Source organism: Acomys minous (genome assembly GCF_964271855.1).
Source record: "Acomys minous genome assembly, chromosome: 19".
NCBI classification, from domain to species: domain Eukaryota; kingdom Metazoa; phylum Chordata; class Mammalia; order Rodentia; family Muridae; genus Acomys; species Acomys minous.
Window position 1 is genome coordinate 43,500,708 of NC_140499.1, and position 24,189 is coordinate 43,524,896.

Genomic DNA, 24,189 nt, shown 5'->3' on the forward strand with positions numbered 1-24,189 from the left:
AAACTAGAGAGAGCATAAAATGTTCATTAAGATGAGGTTGTGGCCCTATCCCTTGTGTTACTATATGTGGGTGTGGCCTGGGGCCAGAATATCTGCAATTTTCTGTCATTGCGGATGGTCTGGGAGCCCTACTTTGGAAACAGGTCTTATAACCTAACAGTAAATTTCAGCACCAGTGCTCCCAGGCCCTGCACCTCTTCTGTTCTGGTGTGTGTGTGTGTGTGTGTGTGTGTGTGTGTGTGTGTGTGTGTGTGATTTGCATAGCCATCTCTCTGTTAAAAAACAAAGACTAATGCTGGTGTTGCACAAAGGAACACAACAAAATGAAAGTACACCAGCAAGGCAATTCTTCCTGTAAAAAGGGTTCACCAAAAACCAAACCAGTCTAGAAAGCACACCAGGGACAAATGGCTTCCACCTTTAATGCCTGAGCTAGGTCAGGTGACATCTCATCTCATTAGTGGGGGCTCAGCTTCACAATCTGACTGGGTTAGCTAATGGGCACCAAGAAGAAGGGAAAGGTTCAGGAAATGAGAATCCTTGCTAGGCTTACTGCCTTTGACAGAAAAAAAATTTTTTTTCATCTCCTCACCAGATTTGCTTATTACTGTGTATTAAACTCTAATCATACAAGCATTGTGTCTTATCTGTATAATATGAAGTTCTCCCAATAGCCCAACCTACTTGTTTTTCCTAAAGCAAACTAGAAGGGATAAGATAACCAAATTCTCACTAGTGACAAGAGGGAGATTTGATCCTCAAATCAGACCTGTCTAGGAACTTCTCTTTCTTTCCTCTCTTCTTGGATGGAAAGTTAGTTCGAAGTTGTCTGTCAGCTCCATTTCACTGGTAGCAGCTGCCTAGGGTGCTGGGTTGCAGAGTCACAAGTGGGTTCAGTGATTGAGGGCCTGGGAACAGAGGGCAGCAATGTGCTCTTGCTCTGTCAGAGTCCTCACATCATGCCTTCCTTTGCCCGTGGACCATTTCTGTTACAGGTCAGGCTCAGATAGCAAGTGCAAGTTCAAGTTTCACTTCATTTTGATGCCGGCTCCATAAGGAAGGAAGAACAAAGTTTGCCTTTCCCTCTCCATCTGACAAGGGGAAGTCTTTTTCTTTTTCTTTTTTCTTTTTTTAGAACGCTTAATAAAAATAAAGGCAAAAACTACGTAGAAGTTGAAAAAAAAAAACAAGTAAAGAAAATGGGATGCAACTAATTTATAGGCAATAGTCCCTAATGTAGACCTTCTGCCATAAACTAGTGAGGACACAAGCCATTATGATTACAGCCAAGACGACAGCGTGAGACCCCGTCTGGAAATGAATGAATACGGTCCCTTGGGCCAGTAAAGTGAAGGGAGAACTAGGAAGAGCACAGAATCAAAGAACATGACTTAACAGGAAGTCATTCCAGAGTCCACTACAGAGATGCGGGTGGCCTGGATGAGGACCATAGTGGAGAGGATTCCAGAAAACACAGCATTCAAAAGGAAGGCTACTGTCAGGCGCAGTGTCACGGTCTTTCATCCCCGCACCTTCAAGTCGGAGGCGGGTAGATCTCTGTGAGTTCCAGGCCAGCTGGGACTGCACAGAGAGACCCTTTCTTGGACAAAAGAAGCGTACTAAGTACATATGTCGTTTCTTATCTACTTTACCTTCCCCGTTTTGAAATCAGTTGGTTTCTTCTATTCACTAAGGAGTCTTTGTGGGATCAAGTTCTAGAACTTAATCTTTCCAGTGTAAGCCCTTGAACTCTCGCCCTGCCATCCACCCACCTGCATTTTCAGATGCTCCTTCCTTGGGGAGAGAAGCCATTTGCTTCTAGTTTGAAGGGAGAGGTGAAATAACACCTGCTCCCTGAGCAACACTATGTAATTTCCCTCCACAAAGGTTAACAGGAGTGATCTTACTTGTACCATTTTACAAAACCTGTGTCTAATCACATGACAACAGGTACCAGCTTTACATTTTTTTTTTCTGCTGAAAGTATAGCATCAAAATATCTGGAAGAGACTGCAGGCATTTTAGTGCTAATTTTACTACAGTATTAAAATCTTGCAAATAGCTTCCAGGTGCACTAAACTCCATTTCCCCAACCCAGGCAATTCAGCTCCCATGACTTTAGAGGACCCTGTAACTGCCTCTCATAGCTGTGTCTTCTGTGTTCCTGAGCAAGTGGTCCCCACTTTTCCCTACATGCACAAAAAACAATGGGACCCTATTGAGTCACCTTCACAGGACCCATTTCTTGCCTGTAGGATAAGCGTCCTGTCCACTGGCTGAGCCTAGAGGCAGATAAAAAGAGGGAGAAAGTAGGTGGCTGGTTGGCTGCCTACTGCTAAGTGTCTCCACTGAGCTGCAGGTGCCTTGGCAGTCTTACGTGGGTCATCCACACATGTACGTTCAGAGTTGAGCATGGTGACTGGTCATGATAGGAACGCCCTACCGTCCTTCTAAGTGGGCGGAGTCACGTGCCCACCAGCTTGTACCCTGCCTTCTACTTTCTAAATAAAACTGAGGAAAACCAGAAAGACAATTAGGCCATTCCTGACCCCCCCCCAAAAAAACCCAAAACAATTATATCTTCTTTAAACTTATGAAAACTTTATTAGCCCAGGAACTAAAAAGCAACCAGGGAGAGGTGTAGCTCAGTGGTAGATCAGGCATGCTTAGTATGCATGAGGTCCTGGGTTCAATCCCTTATACTTTCACTTTTCTTTATTTTTTTTCGGTGGAGGTGGGGGGTTATTTGTTTTGTTTTGCTTTGTTTTGCTTTGAGACAGGGTTTCTCTGTGTAGTCCTGGCTGTCCTGGACTCACTTTGTAGACCAGGCTAGCCTCGAACTCACAGAGATCCGCCCGCCTCTACCTCCCAAGAGCTGGGATTAAAGGCGTGTGCCAGCACACCCAGCTTGACACTTTTCAAGGTACAAAATATTGTAGGAGTCCACCTCTTCCCTGGCCACCTTGCTTAGTGTGTGGGAGGCAGAGGCAGGCAGATGTCTGTGAATTCAGAGCCAGCCTAGTCTACATAGTGAGTTCCAGGATAACCAGGATTGTGTAGAGAGACCCTGTCTCAAAAGAAAAAGTAAAAAGAAAAAGAAGTGTGGCAGTGATGGCTTATTCCATTGATTTAAGCACTCAGGAGGCAGAGGTAGGCAGATCTATGTGAGTTCAAGGTCAGCTTGGTCTACAGATTGAGTTCCAGGACAACCAGAGTACACACACACACACACACACACACACACACACACACAAAACAAAACCCAGTGCTGAAGAAAAAAACAAACAAACAAGCAAAAAAGTAGCTAGGCTCTCTTATAGTAATAAAAACCCAGAGAGAAGGCTGGATGTACCTCAGTTAGTAGAATATTTGCCTAAGGTGCATAAAGCCTTGGAGATATATTTATATATCCTAGTATAGGCAAGGAGGGTGGTGGTGCATGCCTTTAATCCCAGAATTTGAGAGGCGGAGGCAGGCAGATCAAAGTGAATTCGATGCCAGCCTGGTCTACAAAGTGAGTCCAGGATAGCCAAGGCTACACAGAGAAACTCTGACTCAAAGAAAAAAAAAAAAAAACCCAAAACAAACAAACAAACGAAAATCCCAAAAAAAACTAGTATAAACTTACTAGTAAAAATTTCCAGATTCATGGGGTAAAGGTGGTGCATGCCTTTAATCCCAGCACTCAGGAGGCAGAGGCAGGCAGATCTGAGTTCAAGACCAGCCTGGTTTACAGAGTCAATTCTAGGACAGGCAGAGAATCAGAAAAACCCTGTCTTGGGGATTGTCAGGGTGTGTGAAAATCCAGATATCTTACTTAACTTTATGCCTCTTCAAGATCTGCCTAGTCGAGAAAAACAAGTACAAACTCTGAATTTGAGAGTATAAAATGGCCTGCCTTATTTGTATGAGCTTGGAGCCTTTTATTCTTAGAAATACACAACTTCCAGGCCTCATCATTAGAGTTACTAAAGAGCACAGTTGAGACTTCTGGCTTGTCCACACATGTTACCAAAAATGGTGATGCTTTGCTGATGCTGGAGCCAGGAGCAAGGAGGCAAAGCCAAGTCTGGATGGATTCTGGGAGATTGGACTTAAGTCAGAAACAGGAGCTGTGGCAAAACTCTGTCTTAGCTCAGGGATGGCTGGGCACAAGGCAGTTGAGGCCACCCTCAGGAAAGTGTCAAATGTGCCACTCCCTTTCACAGAAAGACCCTTTGTGAGGGATGCTGCCACCCCAGGATTACAGCAAGAACACTGACAGTCCTTCAAAGCGTAGAATTGCCAGTGGTATTCCCCCACAGCACTGTGTGGATATTTCCTTGAACACATTGTTGAACATAAGGAAGCTTCATCATCTGGGTGGGCTGTGGAGGACTCAGTCATCCATTTTTCTTTTCTTTTTTTTTTTTTAAGGTTTATTTATTTACTTATTATATATACAGTGCTCTGGCTGCATGTACACCTGCACGCTAGAAGAGGGCATCAGATCACATTATAGATGGTTGTAAAGCACTATGTTGTGGTTGCTGGGAATTGAACTCAGGACCTCTGGAAGAGTAGTCAGTGAGCCATCTCTCCAGCCCCATCCATTTTTCTAAGCCCTGCTTGCAACATGGATGGCAAAGGTTTTGAACTCAATTGTTTGTATTTTCCTGTTAACTTTGTAAAAAAAAAAAAAAAGGAAGTTCCTTGGTCTCTTATAATTCTGTCCTGGAAGTGACCCGTGATATAAATGGAGGTTGAATGGTGTGCTGCCTGCTTTTGTGTCAACTTGGCACAGGCTGGGGTTATCTGAAGGGAAAAAAGCTCGACTGAGAAGATGCTCCATAAGATCTGGCTGCAGGGCATTTTCTTAATTAGTGATTGGTTGGGGGTTGGGCGGCCAGCAGCCCATTGTGGGTGGGGCCATCCCAGGACTGGTGGTCCTGGGTTTTATAAGAAAGCAGACCTAGCAAGCTAGAAGGAGCAAGCAAGTAAGCAGCACCCCTCCATAGCCTCTGCGTCAGCTCCTGCCTCCAGGTTCCAGGACTATTTGAGTTCCTGTCCTGACTTCCTTCAGGGATAGACAGCAATGTGGAAGTGTAAGGCCAACAAACCTTTTCCTCCCCAAGTTGCTTTTGGTCATGGCGTTTCATCACAGCAGTAGCAACCCTAACTAAGACACATGGTGACAATCAACCTTATTCTGGCTCACTTTGGACATATTCTTCCTCTGTGTGATGGGTGTTTGGTACTGGGGATTTGACCCTGGGACTTGGGCATCCCCAACAATCACTCTGCTGCTAAGCTACATCTCCAATCATATGGGGGGGAGGTGAGGGGCCCAGGTTGGCCTGAAACTCATTATGTACCTGAGGCTGGACTTGAAATTCTGATCCTCCTGCCTCAGCCTTCACGATAGCAGGATTACCATCATGTGTCTGTCTCTGTCTCTTTCTGTCTCCCTCTGTGTTTCTCGGTCTCTGTCTCTCCCACTTTTCACACACACATACACGTTGACTGAGAAATACTTTGTGGGATTATTTGTGCATTTAAGGGGAAATACCCTCCCTGCCCACCCTGCATGACAAAGTGGAAAGGTCCAAGGACAGCCTCCCCCTCCCTAGAAGCTATTCTGGTATTGACTATAGGAGGTATTCTAGTACAAGGCAGCACTGGGTAGAAGCCTGTAGAACATTAGAGCATGTAGGATGTGGCTGTGGTACAACCCAGCACCAGGTGAGCATCTTGCTCTTAGCAGCCCTGCCTGGTGTCGCTCCACAGTCACATGGAACCTCAGCTAGCTCATTTCTTTTTTTCTTTTCTTTCTTTTTCCTTTCTTTCTTTTTTTTTTTTTTTTAAATCTCTGGCTTAGCCACATTCCCTGCATTTGGTTTCTCTGATCTTTCTGCTAAAATCGATCTCTTCTAATTATCTTCTGCTCCACTTCTTTGAACTCCTTCCAGGTGCCTCCATTTCTCAGGTGTCTAATACAGAATCTGGGTGAGGTAGAGGCAGCTGCGTACCTCTCTAGGAGCTAAGGTGCGTTGCCAAGGCACCCTCCACTGGAGAGCCAAGTGAGCCTGGCGCACAGGTGGCGCACAGCAAGTACTACCAACAGGGAGGGATCCATCCATCACGATGGCTTATAAGTACTGGCACACCCCAGCTGGCACTAAATTCGTTTCCCACCCCACCCTCAGCTCTGAGCTCTTTCTATTTTGTTCCACTCCCCCCAAGTCTAATAGTTATTTCAATGATTATTTCTTTGATAGTTTAGTTTGTGCATTAAAAAAAATAAAATTCCTTTGATTTTTACCCATATATTTAATTAGTTTAATGTATGTGATAGGAATTTGACAAATTAATATTATTTACGAATTACTCTGTTTTATCCCTTTCTGGAAATTACTCCTAATCATGCTAATATTCTCTTATTTCTAAATCCTATTAGAGGGTAGAATTGGTCTTGGTGTTGGGTAATTTTTAGTTAATGAGCTACAGAGCAAGATTCGTGCTGCTTTGATTGTGACATGGGTTTGGGCTGAGAAGATGGAAAAGCCGTGTCTTAAAATGGCGTGATTATCTGGACTGTGCTTCCAAATAAACCTGTTGGGGGAGGGAGGTGAGAGGCTCTGGGGAGTGAGATTGCAGTAGAGCCCCTTGAAGTTGAGAGAGAGCTGCTCTCTCACCCAGCTCTTCAATTATCCGATTATCTGGGTGCTGAAAGTGTTTCCATATTAAAAAGAGGGTCTGCCTGACATGGTGGCACACACCTGTAATCCCAGCACTCTGGAGGCAGAGGCAGGCAGATCAATGTGAGTTCAAGGCCAGCCTGGTCTACAAAGCAAATCCAGGTCAGCCAAGGGCTACAGTGAGAAACCCTGTTTCTGAAAAACTTGAGAGAGAGAGAGAGAGAGAGAGAGAGAGAGAGAGAGAGAGAGAAGAGAAGAGAAGAGAAGAGAAGAGAAGAGAAGAGAAGAGAAGAGAGAAGAGAGAGTGTGTCCAAAAGGAGGAGGGTGTTTTTAAGGAGCAGAAAATGGTATAGTGTAAACAGGCTGAAACCATTCTGAATTCTTGACAAATTTACAGACAGGGAAGGCCTCTGCTACCCTCACCCAGGCCACTGATACTCTGCAGGGCTGCAGCAACTTTTGTTTACTTCAAGATTCAGCTCAAGCATCTCTTTTGTTTGGGGGAGTTTTCTGAGTTTGATGCCTCCCTGGCATTTTTTTGCACAGCACCCTTTGATGATGCCTCCCTGGAGACTTAGAACCCTGACTGCGATCTCTGGTACCCTTGTGGACTGTAATTGGTGACATCCCTGTTGACTGTAATGGCTGGCATCCTTTTTTCCATCCTAGTTCCTGAGCCCTTTGGCCTCTTCCAATTCTCTCTCCACAGCCTGTGCCCAACACATAGGTATCTGGATAAGTAGACAACAAACTAAGCAAAAGAATGCACAAACACACACTATGGTATTTTCTTCAGGCTGCAGCTTTCTGTGCAAGGAGCTCCTGCAGCCTCGCCAGCCTCTGCCTTTTAGCATCCCTCTTTAGCCACCTTGTGACTGGCTACCAACCTCTGCTAAATCCTTCTTTGATGTTTCAACAGTGTGATACATACTTATTTTTTGATGGTACTCAGTTACATGTATTTTAACAGTTTATTAAAACTGTTTTAAAACTATTGTAAATTTTTTTTTACATTTTACATTTACATCTAAAAATTGTAGAATATATGTTTCTATATTCATACACACACACACACATACTGGGAAGAGGAATCACTGCATAAATCCTTGTGGTTTCACACAGAATATTATTTAGCACAAGATAAGTATAGGCAGTGCTATGTTATGCAACCTTACCCAGCCTCAAAAATCAGGCACAAGGTGCTCAGATGTAATCACATACCTCCCAAGCCCTCTATAGCTGAACTCTTGGCCATGCCTGTTAGAAGGTCATGACAGGATCACAGACATACTGAAAGGTCACTTTCTGAAGCTGCAAAGTATAAATGCAGACACTTTTTTTTTTCCTTATGAGATAGTATCTCCTATAGCCCAGGTTACCTTGAACTGTATGTAGCTGAACCTGGCCTTGAACTCCCAATGGCTGAGATCACAGGCTTATGCTACCACACCTGGCTCTACACATAGACAAAATTATAGCAGATGAGATGGTTTAAAATCTTTTGAGCTATACACCCACATCCTCACATATGCTCAGAGTTCTCGTGTGGGCTAAACTAAAACCAGGCAGGTGTGAATTCTTATCTTGGCGAGTCATGATCCATCAGGAAAGCCAGTGTTGCTCTTTCTCTTTAATTTAATGTGTTTCTCAAGTGCTGTGTTTGCATTTTTGTTTATAAAAGGTTAATAAGAGCCAGACGTAGTGGTGCATGCTTTTAATCCCAGCACTAGGGAGGCAGAGGCAGGTGGATTGCTGTGAGTTCCAGGCCAGCCTGGTCTACAAAGTGAGTCCAAGACAGCCAAGGCTACACAGAGAAATCCTGTCTCAAAGAACCAAAAATAAAGAAAGGAAGGAAGGAAGAACAAAAGAAAGAAGTGGCAATGAATGGGGCCAGAGAGGTGGCTCAGTGGTGAAGAACATGCGTACTGCTCTTCCCAAGGACCTCCGCTCAGATCCTAGCACCCACTTCAAGCAGCTCACAGCTGCCTGTAATTCCAGCCTCAGAGGACCCAAGGCCCCCTGTGACACCTGCATTTACATGCACTCACCCACCGGGCTCCCCATCTCACACACACATAATTTTGAAAGCAGAACAGCAGTGGGCTGGCGGGGGTGGGGGTGGGGAGCAGGGCACATCGTGTCTAGTGTGTATGAGGCCTAAGGTTTAATGCTCAGCACTGGCTCACAATATTTCTGTTATTTCCTAATCATAATTGCAAGGGCTGTGGCTCAGTAGTAGATCTGATTGCAAGATGCCGTCGATGCCTCCTAATTTCTAAAGTGTGGCTTAAAATCGATGAAATACAGAACTCGAATGCCACTTCTACTTTAACAAACAGATGTTTGTACTGTATTGATAGCAGCGATGTAAAACTTTGCCTTTGAGTGAGTTTAATTTTAAAATGAGCCACTTTAAAGAAAAATATAATAGAGACTGTGATACATCAGGACCCCAGTGGTGGTACTTAGGTCTTGGCCTAACTTCTGCTTGGCTCCATGTTCTTCAGAGCTCCACCTGCTTCGTGGAGCATAAGAAAATGGTTTGGGTCTAGGTTGAGGAGTATAACTATATAAAGAAAGTTCTAGAAAGTAGACAGATTATATATCCTAGAATGACTCAGAACTGGCTCTACTTAAACAATAGCACATTCAGAGATTTGCTTTGTTTTGAATCCATTCTCTAACAAGGAAAGGGAAGTGATGGTGGTTTTTAAATTTTAATAATTTATTAAAGAAAATTGCCTGACGAAACGTTTGGTTTCTGGGATTATCAAATCAAATCATGGTCTACTCTCTTTTCTTATAATAAGTTTGACATTTGGAATAGGAAGTTCTATCAAAACGTATTTCCTTGGGAATGTGCAAGAAGTAGATGGCTGCTTATTTCTGAAATAAGAAAAGTGAGGAAAGAATGGCATTGGTGTAGTTTGGGAGACTGCAGTACCCATTAGGATGATTTAGCCGGTACATGGATTTGTGCTTCTCAACCTCGTAGCTCCCTACCCTTGCCCTCAGCCAGGCCTTCCACTCCTGGGCACAGTGGCAGCATCTCCCAGAGAGCCTGGCAGTATCCCTTGTTCTAATGTGCACTTATTCCTGAAGGTTATTGTGGGCCGTTAGCCCCAATGCAACAAAACAGGAGGTCTCAAATCAAACAGGCTCTGCTGCGTGTGCATAGCTGACTTTTGTAAACTTCACTGGGATGGTTCTAATGTAGGTATAATTGAAAGAGAAATGGCATATCCTAATAAAGGCATTCTTTGTAGTCAGCAAATATTCATATAATAGTGTTGTTACAGTATAATAACATGTAAAGGTCCTAGAAAATCATATATGGGCCATTGGCTATTAGTGTGGTTCTAAGATATAATCAGTAACAATGAACAAAGCTGATCATGTGGCTGCAGCTATTTCTGCTCATTGGCACTAATGGTACTAGACATTCTGAATGGTGACGCCCGTTCAACACTGTCTCTTCTAAGCTCTTTGTGGGTTCTTCCATGTAATAACTTTATAAGGAGTATTTCCTGGTATTTTAAATAAGCCATTAGCACTGTACACTAAATTTGAAAAGTTAGACATACGAAAATAAATTTATAAGAATAGCCAAGGCTGGGCAGTGGTGGCACACCCTTTAATCCCAGCACTCGGGAAACATAGGCAGGCAGATCTACAAAGTGAGTTCAGGATAGCCAAGGCTATACAGAGAAACCCTGTATCGAAAAACAAACAAAACAAAGCAAAACAAAAATAGTGTAATTGCTCAAATTTTCCAGGCGTGGTGGTGCACGCCTTTAATTCCAGCACTCTGGAGACAGAGGCAGGCGGATCACTCTGACTACGAGGCCAGCCTGGTCTACAAAGTAAGTTCTGGGACAGCCAACACTAACACAGAGAGACCTCATCTTGAAAAACCAAAAACCAAACCAAACCAAACCAAACAAAACAAAAAAAACCAAAACCAAAACAAAACAAAACCAAAAAAACAGAATACCCTAGCCAGGAACTTATCTCCAAGCAGACATGCTGGTTAAAAGGGCCAAATTTCAAGGAAAAAGGAGGCGGGGCAGAGTGGGCTGGGAAGATGAATCTGCCAGTATTCCAGCCACAGCAGGACAACCATGAGGACTAGAGTTCAGTCCCCAGCACACACTTAAAGTTGCCCAGCCTGTGTGTGCCCGTGCACCCAAGGCTTGGGGGACAGCTTGTGGAAAAGAGACAGATCCTTGCGTTTTACTGGCCAGCTGGTCTAGTCAAAACACTGAGCTAGCTCCAGGTCCAGTGAGAGACCCTGTCTCAAAAAATAAGGACACACACCGAAGCATGATGAATTAATTTTGTCTTAGTGTCTTTTTCCCCCCTCCTCTTCCAGATAGGGTCTTCCTGTGCAGCTATGGCTGTTCTGGAACTTGCTGTGCAGACCATGGTGGCCTCCATCTCATAGAGATCGGGCGTCTCTACCTCCTGAGTGCAGGGATCGTGCCCAGCCTTTGTCTTAGTGTCTTAACGTCAGCTTCTCAAGGGTTTGCTACAGGCGGTTTGCTGAGAGAAGGCAGGGAGGAGAGGACAAGTAGACTGGATAATCATAAAGCCTGCTCGGATGGAGGCACGGAACTCATTCCATCCTACAGGAGGCCTGTGAGTCCTGTGGCCAAGCACAGCAGCTGAGGGTTAAGAACCAAGTCCTACTTGGCGCAACAGTAGCTTATAGCTCCAATTAGTGATGTGACTGGAAGGGAGGACAGCGTGGCTTCCATATCTATACCATGAAACTGAGCACAATGTTACGCTGAGCAGAACGTTATAAAGGCATAGAAGTTCCCTTCACGACATGGCACACCTTAGCATTTACAGAGGAAAGGTGAAAAGACTTTCGCTTAATTTTTTTTTTTTTATCTTAAACTTTTCCTTTAGCTTTTAGCCTGGAAAGTTAAAATGCCAACTCCGTGACGTATTTGCATAGAATCAATTTCCCATTAAAAACACATAAGCTTTTAAGATATTGCTCTTTTTGACCTTTTCCTCTTAGTCAGCTTCCTGTGGAAAACAAAGACGAATTCCCTCACCCCTAGGCTGATCTCTTTGTCTTCCTTTTTGTACTGGGAACAAACTCAGAGCTTCCCAGTGCTATTATCTGATTAATTGAAGATTCGTCTAGTTCCAATCCAAATGTTCTAATAGCTTCTTACTTTTATCTATTGATTTTTCATGTGTATGGGTGTTTTCCCAGTACAGTGTTAAGAATCAAAGGTCCTCTTAACTACTAAGAGATCTTTGCACTCCACTACCAGCTTTTTAATAAAAGTAGCTATAGTCAGGCATGGTGGTGCATGCCTCCAATGCCAGCACTCGAAAGGAAAGCAGATCTCTGTGAATTTGAAGCCAGTCTATTTTATATAGTGAGGTCCAGACCAGCCAGGGCTGTTACATGTGAGACCTTGTCTGACAATGAAATAAGTAATTATGTTTTTCCTTATGAATTCAATGAATTCATCTACTACTCCAAGCATTAACAGTCTCTTGGATATTTTCTATGATTTTTAAATTTACTACACATTGCTTTTTATTGATCTATTTTTGTTGGGATTATCTGGGAGCGTCTTTAAACGAGGTAGCATTCAATTTACAGAGCCACACCACCAAATGCACATGCCTTCATCTAGAACTTTGGGTGAATTTGGAGTAAAACGAGTGTCTTTCTCGAAGTTCACTTAGACCTTGACAATTACCTTCTAACTTGGCTGGGATTCTTTGGAGAATGAAAACCTGGTGATGACAATTAGGCCAAGACAGCAGGCATGATGCAGGACCAACCACACAAAATAGCAAGGATGAAGCAGGACCGTCCACACAAGCCTTATAAAATGCCAGTTCTTCAGCTCGGGCTTTGCAGACTTAAATTCTGGGTAGCCTGGAGCTAAGAACTGAAGTTCAAGTGATGATAACGAGGCAGGCAGAGAATGAACCTGCTGTTGGTTTTGAGTTTGAACTTACAATGACGCGATGACTGCTCCGGCCCTCCTTGCTCCCCCTAGTGCCCACTTCATGCAATTGCCTGGTTCCTACTGGCATCTAAGTCGCAGCACCTGAAGCTTCAGCAGTTTCTGGGCTCAATTTCCACTTCACAAGGATGCCAATTGGGCCAGAGAGCCGCAGGGATGGCCTTGTCCTCGAATACAGGCCTGCTCAGTGCCAGTGCCAATGTTCTTGGAAAAATTCCTTCCTCTTCCACAAGCTGTGTCCACTGTGCGTGCTGTTGGCAATGCCAACACCCAAGTCATATCACAAAGTGACCAGAACAGAGTTCTCACCTCCCCGAGCCTCCTGCAAAGATGTTCTTTGGCAAGCATAAGACACAAAGCAAAGCACAAGGCCTCCATCGCAGCTCCTCATGTACTGGGGTTAAATGCCTCAGGCGTCTGTGCCTGTCCTCTGGGATGCTCCTGTGAACCCTTGAAGCAAGTGCACTTACAACCTTCCCCAGCTTGCCGTAAATGATCTTCTACATTATACCTTCCAGTGAAGCTCAAAAAATTAGCCCAGCGTTGCTTCCAGATGGAGAGATAAACCTGTTTTTTGTTTAGATAACAAGTGGGGGGGGGTGTGTGTGAGAAAAAGACTTGTGAGAGAACAGGTGATGTCTATCCCCTTAGAAGTCGATCCATTGTGTGGAGGATATTAGTTGTTAACCAGCTGAAAAATCATCCTTGAACAAATTCTGAGAGGAGGTATAAATGTGAGCCAAAAACAGGAGGTGGGGTCCTTTGGAAACTCGGGATAGTTTTGGCTGTTCATCGCTCCACTTCAAGACGCTCCTAGAGAGAACTGCTCGAAGGAAGGCTTCGGGGCTCCGGGCTCTGGCTGAGGTTCCGGGTTCTGGTTGCTCCAGCTTCCAGCAGAAGAAATCCTGCTGATTACTCCAGGAGAATCGTTCCTCAGAACTGATATCCTTATGGTTTCATTATTGTATTCTTCAATCTTCTTCTCCTATTGTTTAGGTTAGTTGGGTTATAAGTGAGGTGCTCTTGGTTAAATAAGTTCATAATAAAATATATTTGTTAAGAAAATTGAGCCTATATCTAGACTTCTCAACTGCTGAGGACTTTAAGAACATGGAAGATGATGGCAGAAAACTAAAGTTTAGGCAGTTGACTTTTTGTTCTTTGCCTCTGAGGTATGACTTTATTAGAAGCATACCATGTTCCTTTCCTTGTTCTTGTCAAAAAAAAAAGAGCAAAATTCCTACTAATGGGGTCCCAGCAGGGCCTCTGGACACTGTTGTTCATATTGTACACTGCACATTCCCAGAGGGTTCCATTCACGTCGTCAGCTGTGTGAATAGCGCCAAATGGTCCCACCGATAGGGACCTATTGTGTAGGTGAGGGCCTGATGGACATCTTTATGTGACTTTTCTCTGATGAAGATAACATCTTTGCTGTGCTCAGCCATTTTGGATCACTAACCATGTGGGGTACTCTTCATCATAAACATACATTCTCCCCATTTCTGTAAAGACCAAATAAGGGTCCTGTGGTCAGGATGGGAAAACATGTCTCCAGACCTATTTTGCAAGTACTATTTGGTCTAGCTCTAACCATTGAGGAATTTATAGTGGGCAATCACATCATTTAGTGGAAAATCAAAACCATTAAGATGTATATTTTTTTAATTTTAATTTGCTTTATTAATTAAAATTATTTGTGTGTGATGAGGGTGAATGTGCCATGATGTATGTGTGGAGGACAGAGGACAACTTTCTGGAGTTGGTTCTCTCCTTCTACCGCCACAGGAGCCAGCACAGGGTGTCAGGCTTAGGCGGCGAGCTCCTATAACGGCTGAACTATCTCTTGCTGGCCGAAGAGGTGGGTTTTAAGCAATTTTTTCTATTAAAGTATAGCATTGTCAATGATGGGGGGAGGAAATATAATCTTAAACATATTAAGGATCCATCTCTAAAATGTATACACAGATAGGCTAGCAAGTGAAAGCTGACTCCTTGTGGAGGTCTCATGCACATGAGAGGTCCCACTTGCTTAACAGACATACACTTTGGTTTTAGATTAATACAGGAAATGTACTTGATATCTGGGGAAAAAAAACCTTTTTATTGTTCTTTGTTAATTTCCCTTCACGCATCTCCCCCATCCCTTTGTGTTCACGCTCTGGGACCTCCTCCCACTCAAATAAAATAAGACAGAGTAAAAATAAAACCTTGTCACGCACACTGTAGTGTGTCACAGTGTGTCACACAGTACACCCTTATGTCAACACGTCTTTATTTGCAAATGTTCATTGCAATGAGTCATTGGTCCCGTTCAAGGCCTCTGGCTTCTGCTACACTATTAGAAGAGTAGGCTCCTCTTGGATAAAGTTGTTTAGAGATTGTTGTTGCTCTGTGTCATAGAGATCCTGTAGTTTTGGATCTATAGGACCGGCCCTTTTGCTCACTCCTGCAGATCCTGGGTGAGGTGGATGTTGGGGGTGGGCCAACTCTCCTAAGCCTGCTCCATCAGGGTGAAAGCTCTCAAGCACTGCCCGGGCTGGCTTACCTAATGTGGCAGCCAGCGGGACAGGGTCAGTTTTCTTGCTCTCATGCTCTTGGGGCCAGCTCACCCACATCTTAGCCACTATGGCTAGCTCTAGCAGGCTGCCCATGTGAGGTGTACAATCACTCTTCTGGGTTGTTACAGCTGGTGAGGGGTGGGGGACAGCTCTCAGGCTTTCATGACCTCAGGGCCAGCTCTCCCACCTGCCCTGGGATGGGCAAGAGGCTGGGGAGATGAGAGCATTGGTATCTTTTGATAAGGAAGATAATAAAAGACTGAGGGACTTTTTTTTTTTTTTTGCATCCATTTCTCATCTTTCCTAGGATGAAATCCATAGGGTCTTTAGACTGGAAGAAACTCATTAACTTCCAGACATTTAACCAATCCCTGCTTTCTGCCAACTGCCTTCAACACGCAGTCTACCCTCTTTCATCCGCAAACTGGTCATAAAGTTGTTTAGAGACTGAGCTGGAAACAAGGCCCAGATGTTCTACATCCAGGACACTTCGCCCTACAGAGCTGTTCAGTATCCCCAGAGCTACATGCAGGTGATGAAACAGCAGAACATCTGTGTTCTGTGTGTGACTTGCATGGAATTCACACAGCACCGATGAAACACAAGCCCTTTGCCAACCAACTCCTTATATGCCACAATGTAAAGAAAGTTCAGTCTCCGGGCTGATTATCTCAGAGCTAGCTTGGAGCTTTTGCAAATAATCCATCCCCCACCCCCCACCCCCTCACACTCCTTTCCAGCTCATGTATTTCAAACAGGTCCTTCCTCAGATGTTGCCTTCACAAATTAAAGTCCCAGAAACAGCACTAACCATGACAGGCACGACCATCTCATCCCCATGGTCTGATTATAAATCTAGCTTCCTGTCTATGACAAATAAATACCTAAGCTGACCTTAGATGGCTTCCTCCTTAAAGGATGTTTTTTGGGGGGGTGAGTGGGAGGGAGACAGGGAAGGAACTTAACACAAGTAGCTAATAGCAACGTGGTATTTCCTTTCCTTAACTGTCTATACACTTCCTTTAAATTTTTTTTCCCTGTGGTTTGTTTTTAGAGATAGGGTTTCCCTCTGTGGCCTTGGCCATCCTGGAATTCGCTCTGTAGACCAGGCTGGCCTTGAACTCAGATCTGCCTGCCTCTGCCTCCTGGAAGTACAGGTGTGCGCCACCACTGCCTGTCAACATTTTTGTTTATTCATATGAGTGTTTTCCCCACACATGTGTGTGTGTTGCTTGAACATGCCATGCTTCTGGAAGCCAGAGGTAGGTGTCTGGAGTGTAAGAGATGTGAGAAACCATGTGGATGCTGGAAACAGAGCCCAAGGTCTCTGCAGGAGCAGCAAATACTCTCAACCACTGAACCATCTCTCCAGGCCCTATACTCTTCCTTTTCTAACGTACTCTCCTAATTTGTTGAATATTGCTGAATGTAGATGCTAAGCACTGAGCCTCCTTAGACATAGACACAAACACTATCTGCTGGGCCTTTCCCAGTAGGAGACAACGAACTAGTCTGAAGGTGCTGCAAGGAGACCCTTTCTGAGATTTTTTTTTCTCCTAGTAAATTAATCTACATGGCACCAAGAGCTATTGAGCTTGTAGACGAGGGAATAAGAACAAAACTTCTAAACTCAGAACTACGCAGTGTCAAATGCTGGCCCTGTCAGCTACCTTACCAGTTGTGGTATTAGGAAAATGACTTAATATCCCAGCCCTTGACCTCTTCACATGCAAATGAGTAGGAAAATAGTTTCCTCACAGAAAATTTGAGGATCGGATGAAAGAAAGTATTTGTAATAACTCCAACAACAAATGTCTGCCGAGTTTTTATTCCTTTCGTAGCCCTACTGGTCATGGAGTCCAGGGTGTGTAAGTGAAGAAACAGCAACGTTGGTAGTGTGCATCACACTGCAGTGAATGCCACAGGCTCAGGCAAATGTCCTCAGATCCAGGTGAGCAGGAAGAATCAGCTAAATCTTCCAAGAGGAAGTGGCCTGTTGGCTGAGATTTAGGATGAGTTTAAAAAAACAAAAAAACAAAACAAAACAAAAAAAACTGTGGGAGAAAGTTGGAGGCAGTGATAGGAAGCAGATCCTCTAGAGGCACCCTGTGAGGAGATTTGGAGAGATCTGCATTCCTAAGAATGCAGCTATTCCAGGCTGCAGTCCACAGTCAAGGTGAGCTAGGATGCTACTTTAGAGAGCAGTACTTGAGGTGAGGGCAGTGGATCTTCAAGAGGTACTCTTTTTTAAAATTTATTTATTATTATGTACACAATGCTCTGCCTTCATGTACACTTGCAGGCCAGAAGAGGGCATCAGATTACATCATAGGTGGTTGTGAGCCACCCTGTGGTTGCTGGGAATTGAACTCATGACCTCTGGAGGAGCAGTCAGTGCTCTTAACCTCAAGAGGGACTCTTAATCTAGACAAAGCTGACAACACTAGACGGACGGGGAAGCTTCTGGAAGTAGGACTCTCTTGTCCCATATCTCTGATGTCTGATTTACAGAGGTCTTAGGGTATAGAGCTAAGGAAGAAAACGCCAAACTAACTTGAGAGAAAGGCTCCCCTGAAGAGGAAGAGAAGACTCCTCAACCACTTTGCATATCATTTCTCTGTCCTGCTGGACCTAGCTGCTAACTGCTGCTACCTTGCAATTGGCCAGCCTTCCCGTTCCAAAGTGGGAGGGTTCCTGGCAAGAAATGGAAGCTTGGAGACAGAATGAATGATAGCCAGCCAAGCACCTTCCATGGAGAGTGGAGGAAAAGGAAACTGGGTATTTCCCATCTGAGGCAGACTGTGTGGTCAGAAAGCCGTGTGAACATACATACAGATAATTCCAAAATGTTTACAGCGGGCTTTCGAACGCTGTAAATTTTTTGGCAGTGCATTTGCCGTGCCGAATGTTTCATTTAGGTCTTATTTTACATTTCCTGGTCACAGGCCATCAGAGCAGATGAGGAGTAGTAAGTGCACTAGCTGTGTGCGTGGGTGGCTCAGGATGTCCTGGTGCTTAAGAACTGGCCTATCGCTTTAATGCTCCTGTCACCCCAGTTGATTAACATTCAACATTTGTCCACCTGCATCTGCCACAGAGCCGGTAGCTCTGTGTATGTGTCTTGTATGCATATGTATACACATGTGCATGCAGGTATCCTCGCCTGCGTAGCCATGTGAGGCCAGAGGCTGACACCAGGATGACTTCCTCAGTTACCTCACTTTTTATTTTTATTTTTCTTGAGACAAGGTCTCTCTCTCTGAACCCAGGGCTTGCAGTTTGGGGTAATACCAGGGATCTGTCTGTCTCCTCACCCAGATCCTGGCTTTCATAGAAAGGTCTTTACTCACTGTGTAGCTGCTATCACACGGTAATCTTTCCAGGGGAAAGTACTTCCTGCCCCCATCACAGAACACAGGGCCACCTCTCACTGCAACCTCACATCAAACCGTATGGGGGGGGGGCACTAAGCAGGCCGTTTACAGATGTTCCTGTGAATCATATTTTAAGCCATAACCAGTGCACTTTCCACTGAAGAGCTGGCCAGACCAGAAGGCCTCTTTTCCTGTTATTCACAGGATTGCTGCTTCCAGGCAAGTTAAAAGATTTGCTTACACTTCCTGGCCAGGGGCTTTAAGGAGAGGAAATGTCCGAGACAAAGGATCGTTGCACCAAGTCCCTACGGAGAGCCTAGATGGCCAGGGTGGCAGCCACTCCTTGCCAAGGAATCCCAAGCATGTTTCTGCTCTTCCATTCGGAGGGTGCCAAGCAAGGATGGGGGTTTGGGTCCAGACTAGCCGGCTGGAATAAATTAGCTACAGGCCTAGATCTGGAAGTCCCGGGAACCGAGTTTTTTCTGTTCATTTAGGCATTCTTCCATTCTCACTGCAGAGGAGGTATTTCCTAGTTCATATCTTACAGGGCAAGGCTGTTCAGAGGAAAGTTTTAGTCCTTAAAAGGTCGTCTGCAGCCCATCTACATTATCCAAGCAAGTATTTTCATATTATCCAACCTTCTTCCTAAAGAGAAGAGCTGGCAAGTTCAGGTAGCCCGTGTATGATCCTGGAAAATTCCCCATAGACGACTTTGATTCAATTTTCTGAAGGGGGAAAAAAATCAAGGAAGCAAAGCCAGCCAGTGAACCAGGGGCACCACCACTCAGCACCACACTTCTCTCTCCTTTACCATCTTCTGTGGGTAGGGATGCTTGGCCCCGCCCACCTCCCCACCCCCTTCAGGATAGTTCTCCCGACTTCCACTTGAAATAACAGTCTCAGTTCACACTCCCCCTCCTAGCCACACACACACCTCGCTGAGGTCATCCTCGGCGCGGCTGGGAAGGGGAAGGAAACGTGAGCAAAAGCAACAGGTTCCACCCACTGCCTGAACTTGGAAGTAGATAGCAGGGCGCGGTGACGGGGAGTTGGGAGGTGAAGGGAGAGGAAGCGGCTAGGGGAAAGGTGGAAAGGAAATGATGGGGCCTGACCACTGGTCACTTGAGCTCCCACACAGTTTGTGTGTTTGCTGGTGAGGGTCACAAGAGGTCCTTCCCAGGGTCACTTGGGGACTTGTGCGTGACTGGGAGGCACTGGGCCCGCGCGGCCCTCCAGGAGGCTTCGGCTCGGTAAAGAACCCGGCGGAGGAGGCCTTGAGGTGCGTTCAGGACACAACACCCTTCCCTGGATGCTCTTGCAAGCCTGGGGTCGGTACTTCCCCCACCTTCAGCCTTTCCGAGCTCTCCCTGCCGGCCTCTAGCTCTAGCCTCCGGCTGGGAAAGCCAGGCGAGCGGACTGCGCCGCACCCCGCAGCCTCTGGGCATGCTCCGTGGCGGGACCCGCTCAGTCACCGCCACCGGGAGGGCGCGTCCTCCTTCCCCCAAGGCGGCGGCGCCCGCAGCGGCAGTCGCTGCGCCTCGGCCCGGCACACCTTTGGCGGAAGCAAGAACTGAGGAGTGTCATCCTGCCGGGCGGGCGTGGGCCAACAGCGCCTCCGTCCCCAGCTTCCCCGGCTAAGGAGACTTGCAGGCGGGATGCGATCTGCGACTACAGCGGTTCCTTAGAAAGTAAAGCTAAAGCTCGCCCGGCGCGGGGCTCCCAGCGGCTGCCGGGAGGGGGCGGGGCGGGGCGGGGCCAGGTGGGGGGTGGTCCCAGTGCCCCCGCGAGGTGCGAAATCAGATTCCACCTCCTTCTCGGGTCCCGCCCCCAGGGAATCAGAATTCAGTGGGAAAGTGTAGGGGAGAATCCTTGGGGCGGAGTACCAGGGCACGCCTGGCGCAAAATGGTTAACACAAAGTCCGCGCGCGCCCCTAGGCTATGAGGGTGAAAAGTGCGCGCCCGTGGCTGCGCACCCTTTTGCTAATTTGCAGGTTAGTTACCCGGAGGAAGTCAACTTGTGTGGGGAGGAGTGGGGACGACAGCTCAGGCTGCTGCTGGCTCCTGTCCCCAGGCCTCCAAGGGCGATCGCACTTAACGGCAGGCGGGCGCCAGGCGCGGGGAGGTCGGGGCGGGCAGCGGGCGGCGGGAGCAGCGGGCTCGACCCGGCCACTCACTCTTTCTACCTCCTCCCGCCAGGACTACCGAGAGGATGGGATGGATCTAGGCAGTGACGCCGGCGGCAGCAGCAGCAGCAGCAGCCGCGCCAGTTCACAGTCCAACTCCACCAAAGTGACCCCTTGCTCCGAGTGCAAATCCTCTTCGTCGCCGGGGGGCAGCCTGGACTTGGTGTCTGCTCTGGAGGATTATGAAGAGCCCTTCCCGGTCTACCAGAAGAAGGTGATTGATGAGTGGGCTCCGGAGGAAGACGGGGAGGAGGAAGAAGAGGACTATAGAGGGTATCGGGATGACCGCTGTCCGGCTCGCGAGCCGGGGGACGTGAGTGCCAGGACCGGCAACAGCGGCGGCGGGGGCAGAAGCGCCATGCCATCCCCTATGCCTAACGGCAACCTCCACCCGCATGACCCCCAAGACCTCAGGCACAATGGCAACGTGGTGGTGGCCTGCCGGCCAAGCACCTCCCGGGCTCCTCGGCGAGCTATCCAGAAGACCCAGCCTCCTGGGAGCCGGCGGGGAGGCCGGGGCCGGGCATCTGGGGGGCTCTGCCTTCAGCCTCCGGACGGCGGGACATGTGTCCCGGAAGAACCCCCGGTGCCCCCGATGGACTGGGAGGCTTTGGAGAAGCATCTGGCGGGGCTGCAGTTCCGGGAGCAGGAGGTGCGAAACCAGGGTCAGGCGAGGACCAACTCCACCTCTGTAAGTTGGCCAGGGTGCGTGCCCACGCGCGCACACCGTGTACACACCTCGCGCGCAGCCCACACTCCCGTTCTCCGCGCTCCCGCCGATGGTGGCCCCATTCATCCTTTCCCGGGGGTGGGGGCTGGGCCGGAGAGCCTGCCTCCTGTTCCCCTGGGGTATGCTTGCTCAGTCTGTGAGCTGTCTGGGTTTACAGGATGGGCGGAGAGAAGGGAGGGGCAGCCAGAGGGCAGCGAGCGGAAAGTCGGGCTAGAGGAACCCGCGACTCATTTTGATGGAATTACTTGTGGAGACTAGGTTGTGAGTCACTTGCCTGAAAATAAATCTAGGGAGATTTCCTCACCGAAGCCAGCGCCTAAGGGCGCACTATTTCACATTATAATGTTGTGGCTTTGTCCATTCTGGTGGGTTGCCGCTCACATCTTCCTTAGCTAGGCTATGTCTACGCACTTGTACGCAGTCGCCTGCCCACACTTCAGATCTGGCAGCCGGGTGTATTCCATCCCGGCTGCTGATTCTGGATGGATTAAAGGCCCTCCTTTGACTTTTCTTCCACGAAACCTGAGCGATTGCTGACCCGGAGGAAGCCGGTGAATTGAACTGCCAGGATGAGGGAGGGGTTGCTGCCTCTGTAGCCTGACTCACTCCCTGTCGGCAAATCCCTTCTTGTTTTGATAAAAGAACCACTTATAGTTCCTTACCGGAGGCTACTGCCTCAATTCTGGAAAAGCCAGACAGGGAGGGAGGAGTGCCGTGCGGAGAGGGAGGAGGGAGAGAAGAAGGCTACATCTATAATAAGCTCAGGCAGGTTTGTACTTGTCTCAACATTTTTTTTTTTTTTTTTTTTTTTGCCCAAGAGGAGACCAGATAAATGACTTTAAAAGAATCGTGAACGTAGCTCCCCCTTTTATCAGTGTTTGAGATAAAGCAACAGTTGTAATTTGAAATCATTAGCGATATCCCTAAATAGGGCTGAAGGGCACAGTTTAAATGAGCTGCTTTCTGTGTGTGACAGCTGTGTGGCAGCGCAGGAAAATGCTTGCCTCGAAGGTGTAATTTGGGCTACTCTGAGTCTCCTGAGCTCCTGGAAATTGGGTGCATGCACTTCTGACTTCAGGGGTGAGGGTGGTAACAGGGTTTTACAGAGAAATTGGCACAGCGTCTGTCCGTCAGAGCCCTTGGTTGACAGAGCCCATTGGTTAGTGTCTCTTGAGAGATTACCTATTAAATTAACACACTCGTTTTAATCCCAGCTGTTTATAAGTTCACCATGTCACTAACAGACGTGGAATCTTTCCATTACAGCCACTGCTATTTCTTGTACCATGCAATAAACAGGAAACACCCTTTCCCCATTAAACTCCCAGGATTTGAGCCATGCTTAAAGATAAGCAGTTACATAGCTGTAACTGGGCTGTGAGTCTGGTAAGGTGAGATAGGGGCCGACCTGTCCACCTTCTGGGACCCTGATATTTAAAGGGTTACCTGAGAGAGCCCTTTTCACCCCAGCGCTCACACACTCTCTGCTTATTGCGGCTTCATCATTGGGTGGTCTTTAAAACCTAAGGAATTCCTTCCTTCCTCAACAACTTGGGGTTTCCTCCTCCTAATTTCCCAGATCCCCAGGCCTCCAGCTCTTCTAAAAATGTATGCACTTGTTATTTTTTAGAAGTCATTGCACTTTGTTTTTATTTTTAAAGAAGTTCATATATATATATATATGTATATATTCAGATATAATGTATAAATATACATATATACATATATACATACATACATATACATAAACATATGTTGGGGTAAAGGAAGTGCATGTGCCATGGTTCACATGTAGAAGTCAGAGAAAAACCTTTAAAAGTCTGTTCTCTCTTCCTGCAGCCCCTGAGGATTAAACACTGGTCATAAGATTTGCTGGTATTTTGACATGCTGAGCCATCTCACAGGCTGGTTTTGGTTTGTGTTTGAGTAAAGTTATTACTGCATGTTCACTTAGAATAGTGTTTTGAAATCACCTTAATACTTTTTTAAAAAAGCATTTTAGTACATGCATACACACTCACAGAGAGCTTGGTTTCTATGTCTTTTGGTTTTTGTATATGCACTCTGTGACAATCTGAAGTTTGTTACCGTGGGTTCCTATTTTAAAAAGTTTTAAAAACACAGTTTGAATCTCATTTATCATTAAGTCACCGTATGGTCAGGGGCCTGCGAACAGCAAGTAGTTGGTGCAGACTGCCTACCTTGAAGGAGACAGTCTAGTCCAGCGGTGTTGTAGGGCTCTTTAAGATGTGGTATACCAACATGTTTACAGGGCTGGGTGCATCCATGAGCAGTTGGGTGTAAAATGCAAAAGAGAGGATAGGTTTTCTTCACCCCAAAATCCAACAGCCCCATCAAGGATTTGTCCCTGGTCTCTCTGTTAGTTGCTTGATCAGTTTGGTTCCTCTGACTCTTCCAGGTTCTGGGCAGCTTTCACCAGCACGAGAGGTGACTCCTGACCACCCTCCCTCAAGCAGAGTGACAGTGCCCGTCACCCCAACCTTACCTCTGTTATTGTTTTCTCAGTGTTAGCATGGTCTCGTTTATAAACCCCCACTATTTTGGCTCTCACAGAAACCTAGGTGAGCTGGGACACAATGGTGCACGCCTTTCATCCCAGCACTCATCAGGCAGGGGCAGGTGCATCTCTGTGAGTTCGAGG

The 24,189-nt window shown here is 46.5% G+C and overlaps 1 protein-coding gene across 7 annotated transcripts in view; it reads left to right on the forward strand.

The window, feature by feature from the left end:
- The window catches only part of LOC311590602 (IQCJ-SCHIP1 readthrough transcript protein), a 735,649-nt gene that overhangs the window by 580,415 nt on the left and 131,045 nt on the right, over nt 1–24,189 (forward strand). For 3 of the 7 annotated variants that reach the window (XM_084769751.1, XM_084769752.1, XM_084769754.1), the window contains one exon: nt 20,811–21,488. In XM_084769751.1, coding sequence (XP_084625877.1) covers nt 20,811–21,488 — 678 coding nt within the window. Of the gene's footprint in view, nt 1–19,661; nt 19,894–20,140; nt 20,303–20,445; nt 20,606–20,810; nt 21,489–24,189 lie in introns of those variants that run through there. The other 4 variants (XM_084769756.1, XM_084769755.1, XM_084769753.1 and 1 more) reach the window with 4 other exon arrangements.